The 14,639-nt window shown below is 42.0% G+C and overlaps 1 protein-coding gene across 5 annotated transcripts in view; it reads left to right on the forward strand.

Annotated features, from left to right (window-relative positions):
• Positions 1–12,639, forward strand: part of LOC118222870 (disco-interacting protein 2 homolog A-like) — a 91,940-nt gene extending 79,301 nt beyond the window's left edge. For 2 of the 5 annotated variants that reach the window (XM_035408771.1, XM_035408770.1), the window contains 13 exons: positions 368–489; positions 648–759; positions 1,056–1,165; positions 2,065–2,195; positions 2,363–2,531; positions 3,694–3,864; positions 5,324–5,353; positions 7,612–7,673; positions 7,766–7,823; positions 7,945–8,019; positions 8,177–8,351; positions 9,377–9,500; positions 9,883–10,135. In XM_035408771.1, coding sequence (XP_035264662.1) covers positions 368–489; positions 648–759; positions 1,056–1,165; positions 2,065–2,195; positions 2,363–2,531; positions 3,694–3,864; positions 5,324–5,353; positions 7,612–7,673; positions 7,766–7,823; positions 7,945–8,019; positions 8,177–8,351; positions 9,377–9,500; positions 9,883–10,135 — 1,592 coding nt within the window. Of the gene's footprint in view, positions 1–367; positions 490–647; positions 760–1,055; positions 1,166–2,064; positions 2,196–2,362; positions 2,532–3,693; positions 3,865–4,091; positions 5,299–5,323; positions 5,354–7,611; positions 7,674–7,765; positions 7,824–7,944; positions 8,020–8,176; positions 8,352–9,376; positions 9,501–9,882 lie in introns of those variants that run through there. The other 3 variants (XM_035408768.1, XM_035408769.1, XM_035408772.1) reach the window with 3 other exon arrangements.
• Positions 12,640–14,639: the final 2,000 nt, after the last annotated feature.

Genomic DNA, 14,639 nt, shown 5'->3' on the forward strand with positions numbered 1-14,639 from the left:
AACTCCGTTAATATGGTACCAGTCGGCCACATGGTGGAGCTATAACAAGACACTTGAATGTGTAAGCATTCTTTTGTAAGCACATATGACTCATATGAGTCACACAATTTGGTACCTATGTGCATCTCATCACAAGGAACAAATATGCCTCAAAGATTCATAGAGTCCACCATATTGGAAGCCCACCATTTTAGATTTTTTATGAAACACTTAAGCAACATCTCCTCCAGGGCCGTTTTATGTATTGGCAGCAGTTTTTATTTGTTCATTAGATGCTCCTTTTAAAATGAATGAACATATGATCAAATGAATGATTCTGCCACTCCTCCTTTCCTCCATCTCACCCTTGGTTTGTGTTCCTCTTCAGGCATCGACCTCATCGCCACCTTCTACGGGTGTCTGTACGCCGGCTGTGTGCCCGTAACCGTCAGACCCCCTCACCCTCAGAACCTGGCCACCACCCTCCCCACCGTCAAGATGATCGTGGAGGTAGAGTGAGCTCGACAGCAGAAATCCCATTTCTGAATGTCATTGATCATTTACACACTGCGCTTTCTATGAGGTCTGTGCCAATGAATAAAGAATTCTGAATGGTCTTGTGGGAGCAGTCTGCCTCAGTTTGACCTACTGCATGCTGTGTGTCACAGGTGAGCAAGTCAGTGTGCATCCTGACCACCCAAGCAATAATAAGGCTGCTGAAATCCAAAGAGGCCATGGCAGCCGTGGACGTGAAGGCGTGGCCCATGGTGCTGGACACAGGTAATGACACCCAAACTTCACAAAGCTATGTTCTGATTTCTCTGGCCTTATTTAATGTTGATTGGACAGTAACTGCCATGATATAGCTGTGTTTGTAATAGATTTGAATAAGCAGTTCGATTAGGCTACATAGGGTAAGGTTAGGATAAATAGGGGAAGATTAGGAAAAGAAACACAAGGGTGTGATTAAGATAAGTAGGGTAAATGTGATAAATTCACTTTTATTTTGAAAAATTCTCTGGTTGCTATCGTTTGGTTAATGCACATGTGTGCTGTGCCTTATGTTACTGATCCAGATGACCTCCCGAGAAAAAAGGCACCGCAGATCTACAAGCCTCCCACCCCAGAGATGCTGGCATATCTGGACTTCAGTGTGTCCACCACCGGCATACTAGCAGGAGTGAAGGTACCAAACCTGGGTTACAATAAGGAGGTGGAGGCACTCCTAGGCAAAAATTATTTTCTCTTCTTTTCAATTTTCCATATAAACAGAGCAGCGCAATAAAAAAACCATTGTTTGTTATTGTACTTTTATAAGAAGAGTAAAGCATTTTTGCCTTGGAGTGCCTCCACCTCCTTATTTAAAATTGTTTTTTTGGATTTGCACCCAGTTCATTTTGTTAGGTAAATTGTTTTTTAAAAATTGTTTGTTTATTTGCAGAGGACCATCTCCCTCTTTTTAGTTAAAACCAAACCTGGGTTAGCAAAATTTGAGGTACTGGTAGAGGCTTTGTCCTTCGGGCTGTTAAAACTGAATAGACTCTTTCATTGTACACTGTAATTGAGTCACCTTTCCCTTAATTTCATTATTCATTGAATAGATTAACTTCCCAGGAAGAGGCATAGCACTAAAATAATGCACTCTGGGAAATTTGGGGAAATGGTGTGTCTCCATAGTGCTCATCACATCCTTGGTTTACTGCACCACCCTCTTATGGTTTCATAAGACACTGTGTGCAATTAAGGCTTTGTGTAATGTAATGACCTTGGATTTATTACAGTGTGGGTGATTTATGAAAGTTTGGATGATATGTTTATTCACACTGTGGAGGATCTTTTGTTGTGGCAATTTATAGTGTTGTGTATTATTTCTGGTATGGTGTATTTTTCACTGTATTGGAGCATTCACAGTGTGATAGTGTGGCCTGGTGGATTACTATGAGGTGGATTACACACTATGAGGTAGATTATACACTATGAGGCAGAGTTACACCACATGGTAGTTTATTCACGGCGTGGTGAGTTATCTGCAGCATGGTGGATTAGTTAGGTGTGGTACTTCACTAATGCTCCCCCCTCCCCCAGATGTCCCATGCTGCTACCAGTGCCTTGTGTCGCTCCATCAAGCTGCAGTGCGAGCTGTACCCCTCCCGGCAGATTGCCATTTGCCTGGACCCTTACTGTGGCCTGGGATTCGCCCTCTGGTGCCTCTGCAGGTGAGTGTGTGAACGAATAGGGAATGCCGTAGGCACAGCCAATGACAGCTTCTTTACTAAAGACTTTAGTGTATCCGAAGTTATTTGCTCTGAACTGTAATAGACTGTCTTCTGAGTCGGCCTCTGACTCAGTGGCGCCGCCGTGTGTTTCTGCTGTGTGTCTGCAGTGTGTACTCCGGTCACCAGTCCATCCTGGTCCCTCCCCTGGAGCTGGAGAGCAACGTGTCCCTCTGGCTGACGGCGGTCAGCCAGTACAAGGTGCGCGTCACCTTCTGCTCCTACTCCGTCATGGAGATGTGCGCCAAGGGTCTGGGCTCCCAAACGGAGGCGTTACGGGTAGGTTCTTCGTCCTGACCACATCCCGTCCTTAACACTGTTCATTTACATCCTCAGAACCGTCTACAGCGTGTCCAGTCTTATCTGAAAAGGGTCGGTGCGGGTGCAGGCTTCTGTTTTAGCCCAGCCCTATGGCACCTGATTAAAATAAATACCTGAGCATGGTCTTCATGTAAGACCATGATGAATTAAAATCAGTCTTAGTGCTGGGGTAAGATTGGACACCTTGCTCTACAGTGTCATATTTAAATGGGCTTATGTTCCAGTTTTCTGTGTGAAAGTACAGTGGATTTGGAGTATTTAACCATAACCTGTCCTGTCAACAATTATTTACATTTATAGTATAATTTCACTATTAAAAAGAACATTGTTTTTTGTTTATTTGTACTGTAAGGGGACTTTGGCTTCTCTGCTCATACTTTCCTTGCAATATTCAGAGGAGATAGTGCTGGGGACCTCAGTCTTATCCAGAAAGGGCCGGTGTGGGTGCAGGCTTTTGTTTCAGCCATGGAGTAACACACCTGATTCTACTAATCAAGGTCCTAACCAAGACTCTAGCTGTTGATTAGTAGAATCAGGTGTGTAACTGCTTGGTTGCAACAACAGCCAGCACCCACACAGGCCCTTTCTGGATAAGTTTGAGGAACCGTAAAAAAAAAATAAAAGGTTGTGTGTGTTGCTATGGATCAGAGCATCTGCTAAATGCCTGTAATGTTATATAATGTAACATAATGTAACCCTGATAAATGCCTGTAATGTTATATAATGTAACATAATGTAACCCTGATAAATGCCTGTAATGTTATATAATGTAACATAATGTAACCCTGATAAATGCCTGTAATGTTATATAATGTAACATAATGTAACCCTGCTACATGCCTGTAATGTTATATAATGTAACATAATGTAACCCTGCTACATGCCTGTAATGTTATATAATGTAACATAATGTAACCCTGCTACATGCCTGTAATGTTATATAATGTAACATAATGTAACCCTGCTACATGCCTGTAATGTTATATAATGTAACATAATGTAACCCTGAGAAAGAGTGTCTGTTGGTGTTAATCTCTTACCCACCCCTCCACCCTCCTTCTTCCCGTCTCTAACCCTCGCCTCGCCTCTCTCCGCCCCCTCCGCCCTTCGCGGGCTCCAGATGCGGAATGTGAACCTGTCGTGCGTGCGCACCTGCATGGTGGTGGCGGAGGAGCGTCCCCGCATCGCCCTCACTCAGTCCTTCTCCAAGATCTTCAAGGACCTGGGCCTCTCCCCCCGCGCCGTCAGCACCACCTTCGGCTGCAGGGTCAACGTGGCCGTCTGCCTGCAGGTGAGGGGGGTGGAGCCGAGGGCGGGGCTTAACACCTGCGCATTTCCTCAGTTCGTCAAGAGACCGCTCACACTAGGTCATGACCTCCTATCATGTTATACTGAGTTCCACCAAAAAAGAATTCTTCGTAAAAAATGGAATCAGACTAGGGGTATATATTTTTACCTGCTGTTGCAGACATATTTGATGGGATTGGTCCTGATTTTTATTTATTTCTGTCCGCTTAGGAGTGAACGTGCTCTTCTTCATCCTGATTTGAATATGAATGAATATGACTCTGATCGCCTACTGCAAGGAGAATATGTATCTTTTATGATTTTCATGGGCTGTTATAAAGATGCAGGCAGATTTAGCAGGTACTGCAATTGCTTTGGTAGATTTGACATGAACAGTCACATCAGTGCCTTCATGCCATTATTGGCATATTGAAGGTTACTTGTTTTCACGTTGTCCAGTGAACTGAAAAAACCTTTTGTTCTCATGAAACTGTCATTGGAACTAATGTCTAACTTTATGGGTCCGAGTTGTCTCCCTGTTGCCTAATATTACACAATCTTCACCCAATAGTACTGCTTCCCTAACTTGGGTCAGGAGTCTAGCTACATGCATTGTAAATGTAGTTTTTAGATGTGTGTTTAAAAGTAAATATTACTATAAATGGTTAAAGTTTATGTGTCACTGGTGAGTCAATGAAACCAGTTGGGAACCATTGCAGTAGAGGGTCACAGCTACAAACAGGAAGATGAAAAAAATTCAACCTCAAATAAAAATGAGTTGCATACATCTGAAAGAAGATACAGTGTACATTGTGCCGTCCACCCTCCTGAAAATGTGGTTTTAAGATTTTCAAGGGGGTTTCGAAAAACAAAATTTTAATTAGCTAAAAAAAAGCTTAGCTATTAGCTATCTACATTTTAAAAAATTCAAACACTATTACGTATTGTGCACTGATATTATATATGAGGTCATATTGTATGTAATTCTAAAAAGTAACATTACATATATTTCATGTGGAATTAATAAATCATTATAAACTGTTATCATTTAAAGTGGTTTTAAAAAACACTAGTGTTACATTTAATTTGATCATTTTGTCCTTTGTTTGGAGGTATACTTCTGCCTCTGTAGGTTCTGAGGTGACATGCCACACAAGCAGCTCACTTTTCCCTAGGGCTGTACAATCAGTAGTGAAGTCCTGTAGTACCTCTGTTTAAAGCTGGCTGTTGCAGTCAGTTTGAATGTATTTCAGGTGGCTGTAGTGTGGGGAGAGTATTGTCAGAATTCAGCGTGCCGTTTGATTTTTCTCACCTGACTCCTCTCCCACTTCTGTTTTTCCATTTCTGTGCTTCTCTTTGTCCTTTTCATCTCATCCCTCTGTCTTTTTGTCTTTCTGTGTATCTGTCTGTCTGTCTGTCTGTCTGTCCCTCTCTTGTGTCCCTGGCCTATGCTCTCTCATTAGCCCAACAGGTTGGGGAAGCTGGCTGAGCAGGTACTGTGTGATGTTCAGCAGGGACTATAGGAAAGGGCTTGTGTGTGTGCGCGAGTGCGTGCGTGCGTGTGTGTATATGTGCGTGTTTCCATGTAGTTGTGCATACTACTGTGACAGTTCATTTATTTCAGATGGAGTTTCTGACTTATTCTGGAGTTATTCTGAATTAGTATGCTGATCCTGCTGAATTAGTTTGCTGATATTGCTGAATTAGTATGCTGATACTGCTGAATTAGTATGCTGATATTGCTGAATTAGTATGCTGATACTGCTGAATTAGTATTCTGATATTGCTGAATTAGTATTCTGATATTGCTGAATTAGTATGCTGATACATCTGAATTTGTATGCTGATACTGCTGAATTAGTAAACTGATATTACTGAATTAGTATGCTGATATTGCTGAATTAGTAAGTTGATATTGCTGAATTAGTATGCTGATATTGCTGATGTGTGTGCATGTTAATGGAATTTGTAACAGAAAAAAGAGCCATGATAAAAAGGAATTTGTTTTGTGTTGCCTTTGGAGTCAGCGGTTGAAGGACTGGTGAATCACAAGCTATTAAAAATGGCTTTTATATAAGGTCTTATCCTACTGTTTTCTCCACTTGCTGCTTGTTTTTAAATCAACTACTTGTGCCATTGGTTTTCTTTGCAATTGAAAGAATGAGAAACTAATCTGTCAGCAGCAGACAGCAATGAGAATGAGGAATAAATCAAGCAGATAAGTGATCAGTCAGGCACAGGGAGAGAATGGAGAGCTATGTGATGTGGTTGAAATGGTTTGTTAATGTAAAAAATAAGAAACAGGAGGTCAGAAATGAAAAGTTGAAAGCTCAAGCATGTGTTTTAAAGCAGGGCTACCTAAACACTGTCCAGCAGTTCTCTGCCTTTCTGTATATAAGGTTTACTGAAAACGTGCAATGAGGTGTTTCCATAAGTTGGTCCTAAAGCTGACATCATCAGAATGCAGCGTGTAGTCTTTTTTTTTTTTTTACTGAATCACAGGCTGCAAATCTTTGGCAGAAAGCGACAGGCCCTGCTGACAGTACATATGAGAGGTGTGCATGTAGGGTGTGTGTCTGTCGTGTGGCTCTAATCTCCCTCTGCTTTCCCGCCTGCTGCTGGCTTGTGCTATAAGGGCATGTGCTGGGCTCAGGCTGGGTGTGCATGGGGCTTCAGATCTGCACGGGGTTCAGTACCGCACCAGAGCAGCCTGCCGTTTGGGGTCTTCCTGAAGAGACTCATTCTAACACCGAGGCGAATCTCATGACAATCTCATGGAATTCCTTACCTCCCCCTATCCAAAGGTCTGAACATTTGGCCGAGGTTTGAAAAAACTTTGCGTCAACCGTCTATTAATTATTCTAAATGATTATTCTATTAATTATTTTAATGAGCTAGTCGTTCCATAAAACATCCAAATCTCATGCTAAGGTTGGGGAGTATTGACGAGACACTGGGATAGGAACATCTATGTTCAGACAGGTTCATACAATACGACTGTACTGTGACTGTAAACGTGGTTTGAAGGTGATCTGTTAACCTGCATTTTGGCTTCTCAGACACTGGGCTGGGAGGTCCTATTGGCTTTCAATTTATGACACTTATCGACTTACATTGTACATACAATCCACTTATACAGCTGGAGTATTTTCTGCAACTATTTAAGCCAAGTACCCTTTTCAAGCGTACAACTAGCCATGCCCCTTTCAGAGTTAACCACTGACCTATACTGCCACCTCTTTAACCCCTGTCACTCTCAGCAAGTTATAACACAAGGATCCAGAGTTGGCTTTATAAGGCTTTTCTTTGGACAGCCTCTGGCTCAGCTGGCTTTATAGTGAAAAGAAATGTACTGAGGTTGATGTAGTGTCCTTCAAAACCCTTATCACTGATCAGCACATCACATGCTGTCTTCTTATCCCCAACGCCACTCCTGTGAACCTAGTGGCTGAAATCTGTTCCTTCCTATGATGAAAGCCCAGTTTTTCATTGACTTGTGTGTGGGATAGCAGGCTGGGTTATTCGTTTGAGGATGATGCAGCGGTACAGGAAGTGATAGCCGTTTAGACTGAAATGCAGATGGCACGCTATTGGATGAGAGGGCTGGCTGCAGGAGGAAGCTTTTTCTATGTGTTACCTCATGGCATTATGGGAATCCTGTCACCTTCCTCCATACACACTTCCACTCTGACAGAGCACTATATTAGCCCGGCCCCCACAGGAACATCACGGTCCTCTCTGTCTTCCTCAGGGTACTGCTGGTCCAGACCCCACTACAGTCTTCCTGGACATGAAGGCCTTGAGACATGACAGGTGAGAATTCTCCCCTATTAACCGCCATTTACCGGAATGTTGTCGTTTATCAGAGATTGACAGAAATGACTGCGTGTATGTGTACATTACAGGGTGCGTCTGGTGGAGAGAGGGTCTCCGCACAGCCTACCTCTGATGGAGTCTGGAAAGGTGAATACCAAAAACAATACAAAATTGCCTTGGCATTCTCTGCCAATCACAAAACGTTTCCATGTCCCTGAAAGGAAGAGAACAGTACATGATGTGTGCTGTATGCGTGTGTGCCTCTCAGATCCTGCCTGGTGTAAAGGTGATCATCGCCAACACGGAAACCAAAGGGCCGCTGGGAGATTCGCATCTGGGAGAGGTGAGTCACCACAGGACCCTCTGAGGTGCTGACGGCTGTAATTCCTTGAAGGGAGTTGATTTAGGAATGGTTTGTTTGACTGCTCTGGTGTGGAAGTGTGTGTGTGTGTGTGTGCGTGTGGCTGTTGAACCACTACATTGGCATTTCCTGTTTCCAGATCTGGGTCAGTAGCCCCCACAATGCGTCGGGCTACTACACGGTGTTCGGGGAGGAGGTGCTGCATGCGGACCACTTCAACACCAGGCTGAGCTTCGGCGACACGCAGACCGTGTGGGCGCGCACGGGCTACCTGGGCTTCCTGCGCCGCACGGAGCTGACCGACGCCAGCGGAGGTGAGCGGGCAGGGGGCTGCCGGTTTGATTCCCTGCTTCAAGTGCATAAAGGCCGATTAGTAGTCAACACAAGTACGCGCGTATTGACGCAGCATGACTGTGCAACGTATCTTGCGTTGCTGCATTCAGAATTGCTAGAATTTATAATGCAACGCACATGCATGCTGCGGTAATCCACATTTCATACAAAGTCAGCAAATGTTGGAATCTGCCTGTTCATATCAAAACACAAATAATGAATAGCTTCCATTGTAAAAAATAGCGAATGGAAAAAAATGGCTGACATATTGGAGGAATAAATCATTAAACAAGTTAGGAAGCAGTGAAGTGACCGCTAGCCGCTGTAAATCATTCACAGAAGCACACCAATTATTGTCATGCAAGATGCACAGGGAAGCCTTCTTTGATTTGTTCAGCAGCCCCACATACTAACATCTTTTTATTTTTCTTTGTCCATGGAAAGAATAAGAATTCAAGAAGTATGCATTCCTCTCACCGGACACTCTCACAAAATTTTATTATTTATTATATTATTATTATTTCTTTAAATGCCTGCACACTTGTGGGTGTGGGTTTATAGTCCTTAATCCAGATGCAAGTTAGCTGTGTTTGTATGTTTGTTCTGTTGTGGTCTAAAGACGCATCTCTTCCGACTGTACCTGGACTAACTATCACTGCTCTGCAGGGCACTCTTAGGATCTAGGATCGCTGTTATCACTTGAATCCTTCTAATTTGTTCCTGAAGCACTTTCATGTTACACTTGTGTCTCCATCCAGCACTTACATTACACAATTTTGTCTCATTATCATGATGTTGTAGCTTGTCCTCGTGCCTCCTAGTTTGACTTACCATAACTTTCTGATCAAGCCTATGCTTACTGAGAACAAGAGTTAATGTGTTCATGTCTATGGATAACAATTATAATGATAATCATTATTGATTATAATCAATGAGTACATTATCCTGTCCTTATCGACAACTTCCATGGTTAACTCATGTCTGTGCGTGTGCATTTGCATTTCAGAACGGCATGACGCACTTTATGTAGTGGGCTCCCTGGACGAAACCCTGGAGCTGAGGGGCATGAGGTACCACCCCATTGACATCGAGACGTCCATCATCCGATCACACAAGAGCATCGCAGAATGGTGAGAGCATCCATCTGAGAAGCCCTTTTGACAGCAGGGACTTTACCAATTTGACTTCTCTACTTATAGCCATAGTGTATTTCACAGCAGTATGTTATTATTGACAAAATAACCAGCCTTGTTGGACTTAATGTGCGTTTCTTGACAACAAACATTCTTATGATCTTGTATCGGTTCATGAAGACACCCAACCAGAACATTATAGGTTTGAATCCCTTGTGGTGCACTACTGTTGTACCCTTAAGCAAAGTATTATCCTGACTTTCTTCAATTAAAAATCCAGAATGTGTTCAGTACAATTAGTTGACAATGCACAAAGTTTCCCTGAGTGGTGCAATGGATCTCTAAAAGAGTTTCCCTCTCTTGCCCTTCTTCCCCACAGCGCGGTGTTCACCTGGACCAACCTGCTGGTGGTGGTGGTGGAGCTGGCGGGCTCCGAGCAGGAAGCACTGGACTTGGTAGCCCTGGTGACCAACGTGGTTCTGGAGGAGCACTACCTGATCGTGGGGGTGGTGGTGGTGGTGGACCCTGGGGTCATCCCCATCAACTCCAGAGGCGAGAAACAACGCATGCACCTACGCGATGGCTTCCTGGCTGACCAGCTAGACCCCATCTATGTGGCCTACAACATGTGATCACATCTACAAAGCCTGCAAAACGTGACCCCATCTATGAGGCTCACAACATGTGACCCCATCTATGAGGCTCACAACATGCGACCCCATTTATGAGGCCCACAACATGTGACCCCATCTATGAGGCCTGCAACATGTGGCCCCATCTATGAGGCCCGCAACATGTGACCCCATCTATGAGGCCCGCAACATGTGACCCCATCTATGAGGCCCGCAACATATGACCCCATCTATGAGGCCCGCAACATGTGACCCCATCTATGAGGCCCGCAACATGTGACCCCATCTATGAGGCCCGCAACATGTGACCCCATCTATGAGGCCCGCAACATGTGACCCCATCTCCGAGGCCCGCAACATGTGACCCCATCTATGAGGCCCGCAACATGTGACCCCATCTCTGAGGCCCGCAACATGTGACTCCGTCTACGAGGCCTGCAAAATGCGACTCCGTCTATGAGATCTGGAATATGTGACCTGATCTACGAGGTCTACCTCATGTGAACATGAGACAGAAGAGGAATAGCAGAGAAGAGGTCTCTGCACACTAGAAAGAGAAGGATGAGGATGCAAACAGGAACTCCATTTGTATAGCAGCTTTTACTTCTCACACGTTACCTTAGCAGATATAGACAGTTCTATACAGTGTTTATTTTAATACAACTTTTTCACTGTCATCGGCAATCTGAAAGTACATGTATTCCTGTTACCATCAGGGCTGGACTAGCAGTCTACTGTTGTCTCATTTCTCTGGAGTGTTGGTTTGGATTTGCTCCAGTTGTGTGCTCAAAGCACATTCTAGGGTGCAGGAAGTGTGAGGCTGTGAACAAGGGGGGTGTTAATGTGCCTCATTTCACTCTGCTGGGTGATAACATTCTTCTGTCATTTCTGGATTTCTCTGTCATAAGTGCATTTACCAGTTTCATTCCTCAGTTACTATTGGATTGGCTATCTGATCCTTACAGAATCTGGATTGTATTTTAATAATAGTCTTACCATGACTTGTCTTGCTCAAAATGTTCGTCTGATGCAATATAACTTACCATGTGTTTTTTTGTAAATTCAGATGCAATGATGCTTTTGTATTAACTCAGTTAACCTTATGCTTAAATTGGACTGTATATTTATTTTATATTGAAACCCTTGCTTACTTTACATTGACCCTACAGTGGTATCATATGACACAATAGAAAAGAAAGAATCTTTCATTTTCTTAATCAGATCTGAACGTGGTGTCCTTTTTTATGAATTGAAGAGAGCACGCGGGTAAATAATTAAACCCATTTCCTGCTGGTGTAGAGAGGATGCACTGGGCCAAATAATTCTCTCTCATGGTTGTAGTAGCACTTGGATGTAGTAACACATGGTGTTCACTGTGGGGATTTTAAACTGTACACAGCATTTCAGTTACAAAACAATAATCCAGTTTCAGTCTTATTTTCCCCTAGAGCCGTGGTCAATTGCATAGAATAGTGTGCCCATTTTTCATTTCCTGAATTAACTGAAATGGATTTGACCCCATTCTGTTATCTACACATTTCCTAGACTTCAAATAAATATTGTTTAAGGGCAAGAGTGAATAGCCTCTATAAAAAGTAGTTCTTGAAAGTGACAAATGTGTTTCGGCAGAATTACAAGTTGAGTGGTTGTGCTTCCTTGCTGAATGTGTACAAGATGGATGTTTTGTATTAGTTTTACAAAGGGTGCATTATATGAATCCAATGTGAAATTCAAAAGGCTGGTTTTTACATACATTTCTCTTCAGTCATTTTATTTGAGCTTTCCTTGTGGAAACGTATTTAATTCCTTCCACATCCTAAAGCGATCTTAATATCATTTAATTTAATTTCAGTTTCAGTTGATGCAGAAGGGCAATTTCAGCCTCACAAGGTTCCAATGCACTTTCAATGTTACACCTCTAATGACAAGTTCTGATCCTAGGCCCATTTTCTGGACTAGCTTGAGAGAATGAGTGCAATGAGAATGTTGTTGACAACTTGCTTCCTCAATATGCTTCTTTTTCACCAGCTTATGCGCAGTGCTCAGAAACAGGTGGCAAGCCTGCTGTAATTATGTACAGATCCTGTGTAATTTATTAAAGTGTTTCTGGGACTCCAGACATTCCAGACCTGGTTGTAGAGAGGACTGAACCTGCTGAGAACAGACTTCTAAATCAGCCAGATTTTTAAATGTGGTAGTTTTGTTTTATAAGCGGTAAATAAAGAATAACAAAACCTCATGTAAGATTTTGTATCAGAAACATAGCATCATTGATCCTGTTTGCTTATAGAAAAATAAAATATAAAAAGGAAGCACATATCTGAAAGTGAAAAATGACTGTTGCTGTGAAGAAGCAGCCCAAAGATGTTTAGTTCCTTCATATTCTAAGCATTTTCTGAGCACATTTAAAACTGTGGACATTTATATGAGGAAGCATTTGGATGACATTATGTCTTTAATTTATGTTCAGAAGCTTCAAATAAAGTGCTTTTCTTATCTGTAAAGTTGGTCATTTTTGTTGCTATGTTCCTCTTGTTATTTTGTAGCAGCATGAGCATCCATTTATGGTCGTATAATTTGAAGTCAACAGACCTTCGGACGTATATTATGGAGTTTTACCACATTATCTGGTGAATGTTCATTTTTACATGATGGCTGGGCTATTAATGCATTATAATTTACTTAAATGGTTTGACATCTAAGGCCTTCTCTCTGTATATAATGGCAGGAAAATCCTTAACATGCATTTTATTACTTGAATTACAACCTACTTACATTGTGGAATATTTAACATGATTTAAGGCACTTGGAGCCAAACTAAATCTTGCTTTGCATATTTCTTTTTTCTGGTAACCACTGATGCATTGATTTGTTTTCTCTGAAACAATGTTTTTTCCCACTGATATATTGATGTATCTCTCTGGTACAAGTGCAGTAGTACAGATTTCTGGACATTTCTATGTGAGGAGACATGATCATTAGCAAGGACTTGGGTCATTTAAGATGCTATAAAGGTTCTTGTAGCTATGTTTTTATTTATCTTCATCAGAGTGGGCAAGGCCATATCTGTTTCTGGATTTCATACCAACTTCTGCTCTTAATTATTTAATTAGTCCAATTTAGCAATTGACATTTTACCTATATTTCTTGATGTTCATGAATAACATCGTAAGGACAGTTCCTCTGTCCCTGCACGAAACATCTTATTGTGATCTTATCTACGTTTAAACTAGCCTGTGTGTGTTCCCATAATGACCTTATTTGGCTGGTGCAATAGCTGATAACAAAAACCTGTCCTTATGAAAACAAACTTGTTATACAATCTTATAATATTTATTTAGTATGGTGCAATATTTGTATAATACCGTATCATTTTTACAGTAGAATATTGCACATGATATAGTGCATCATATACCAATAAGACTTGCGTATATTATCCCACACTCTCAGAAGAAAGGGTTGTAAAACACTCCTCTGTGTCTCCATAGGGAAACCCTGTCTAGTCGAAGGGTTCTTTCTCAGCCAAAAAGATCCAGCCTGGGAGCTTTAATATGTTTCAAGTCTACCATACAGAGCTCCATAAAGAACTAAAAAAGGGTAACCCTATGGAGACCAGCTAGTTTCAGGATTTAGTTAGCTCAATCATATCTTGACCTGAATTTGTATAAGGACCATTTACAGCCACGGAGTGCAAGTGTATCCTGAAGAGTGTACGGTGTCCAAGAACAGGAGTGAACCAGCGTAGTGTTTAGAGCTGTCAAAAATTATATTACATTGAAAAAAGTATATTACATTGTCATGTATATCATGTATGTTGTATTAATGTTGTCATCAGATCTGATGCATAACTGAAAACAGTTCAACAGAGAATGTTGTTGTGATTGGTGCCTGCATCAAGGTGAAGTTGTTGCTACAGGCAGAGGTTATGTTCGGTCATTCATCTCCAGTTTCAGATTTCAAGGTCAATCGAGTTTCAGATTGTATACAACAGTGTAGCATACAACACCTCTGCATACACAAGAGCAAAGAAGAGACATAACTCATCACTGAAATTTACAATGGCCAGTTTCAGATTACATCCATCCATCCATTATCTAATCCGTTTATTCTTAGTCAGGGTTACAGAATGCTATCTAAATAGAAAACAAGAGGGTTGCTACATTGACATAGCATCATCTTCTGGATGCTCCGAGTGGTTAATGAAAAAGAAACGGCCACTTGGTCACAGGCCTAACAAAAGCAGGTTTCCTCCTCCATTTGGACGGTAACAGAACTCACTTTATAGTAAATTACAAAAGCTGCTTGTGTGTCAATCTTTGCCCACAGTCTTTTTTTCTTAAATAAAGCCCCATGCTTTCATAATCTGAGGATGTGGCTGATCTCTCGTTGCCATTGGAAATGTGTGTCCTTGATTAACATTAGTATGTGCAGACAAAACATCCATACACGCACCATAGGGCGTTTTTACAATTATTCTGCCCCCCCTGTTACATTTATACCGACT

Source organism: Anguilla anguilla, chromosome 3, assembly GCF_013347855.1.
Source record: "Anguilla anguilla isolate fAngAng1 chromosome 3, fAngAng1.pri, whole genome shotgun sequence".
In the NCBI taxonomy this organism is placed as follows: Eukaryota; Metazoa; Chordata; class Actinopteri; order Anguilliformes; family Anguillidae; genus Anguilla; species Anguilla anguilla.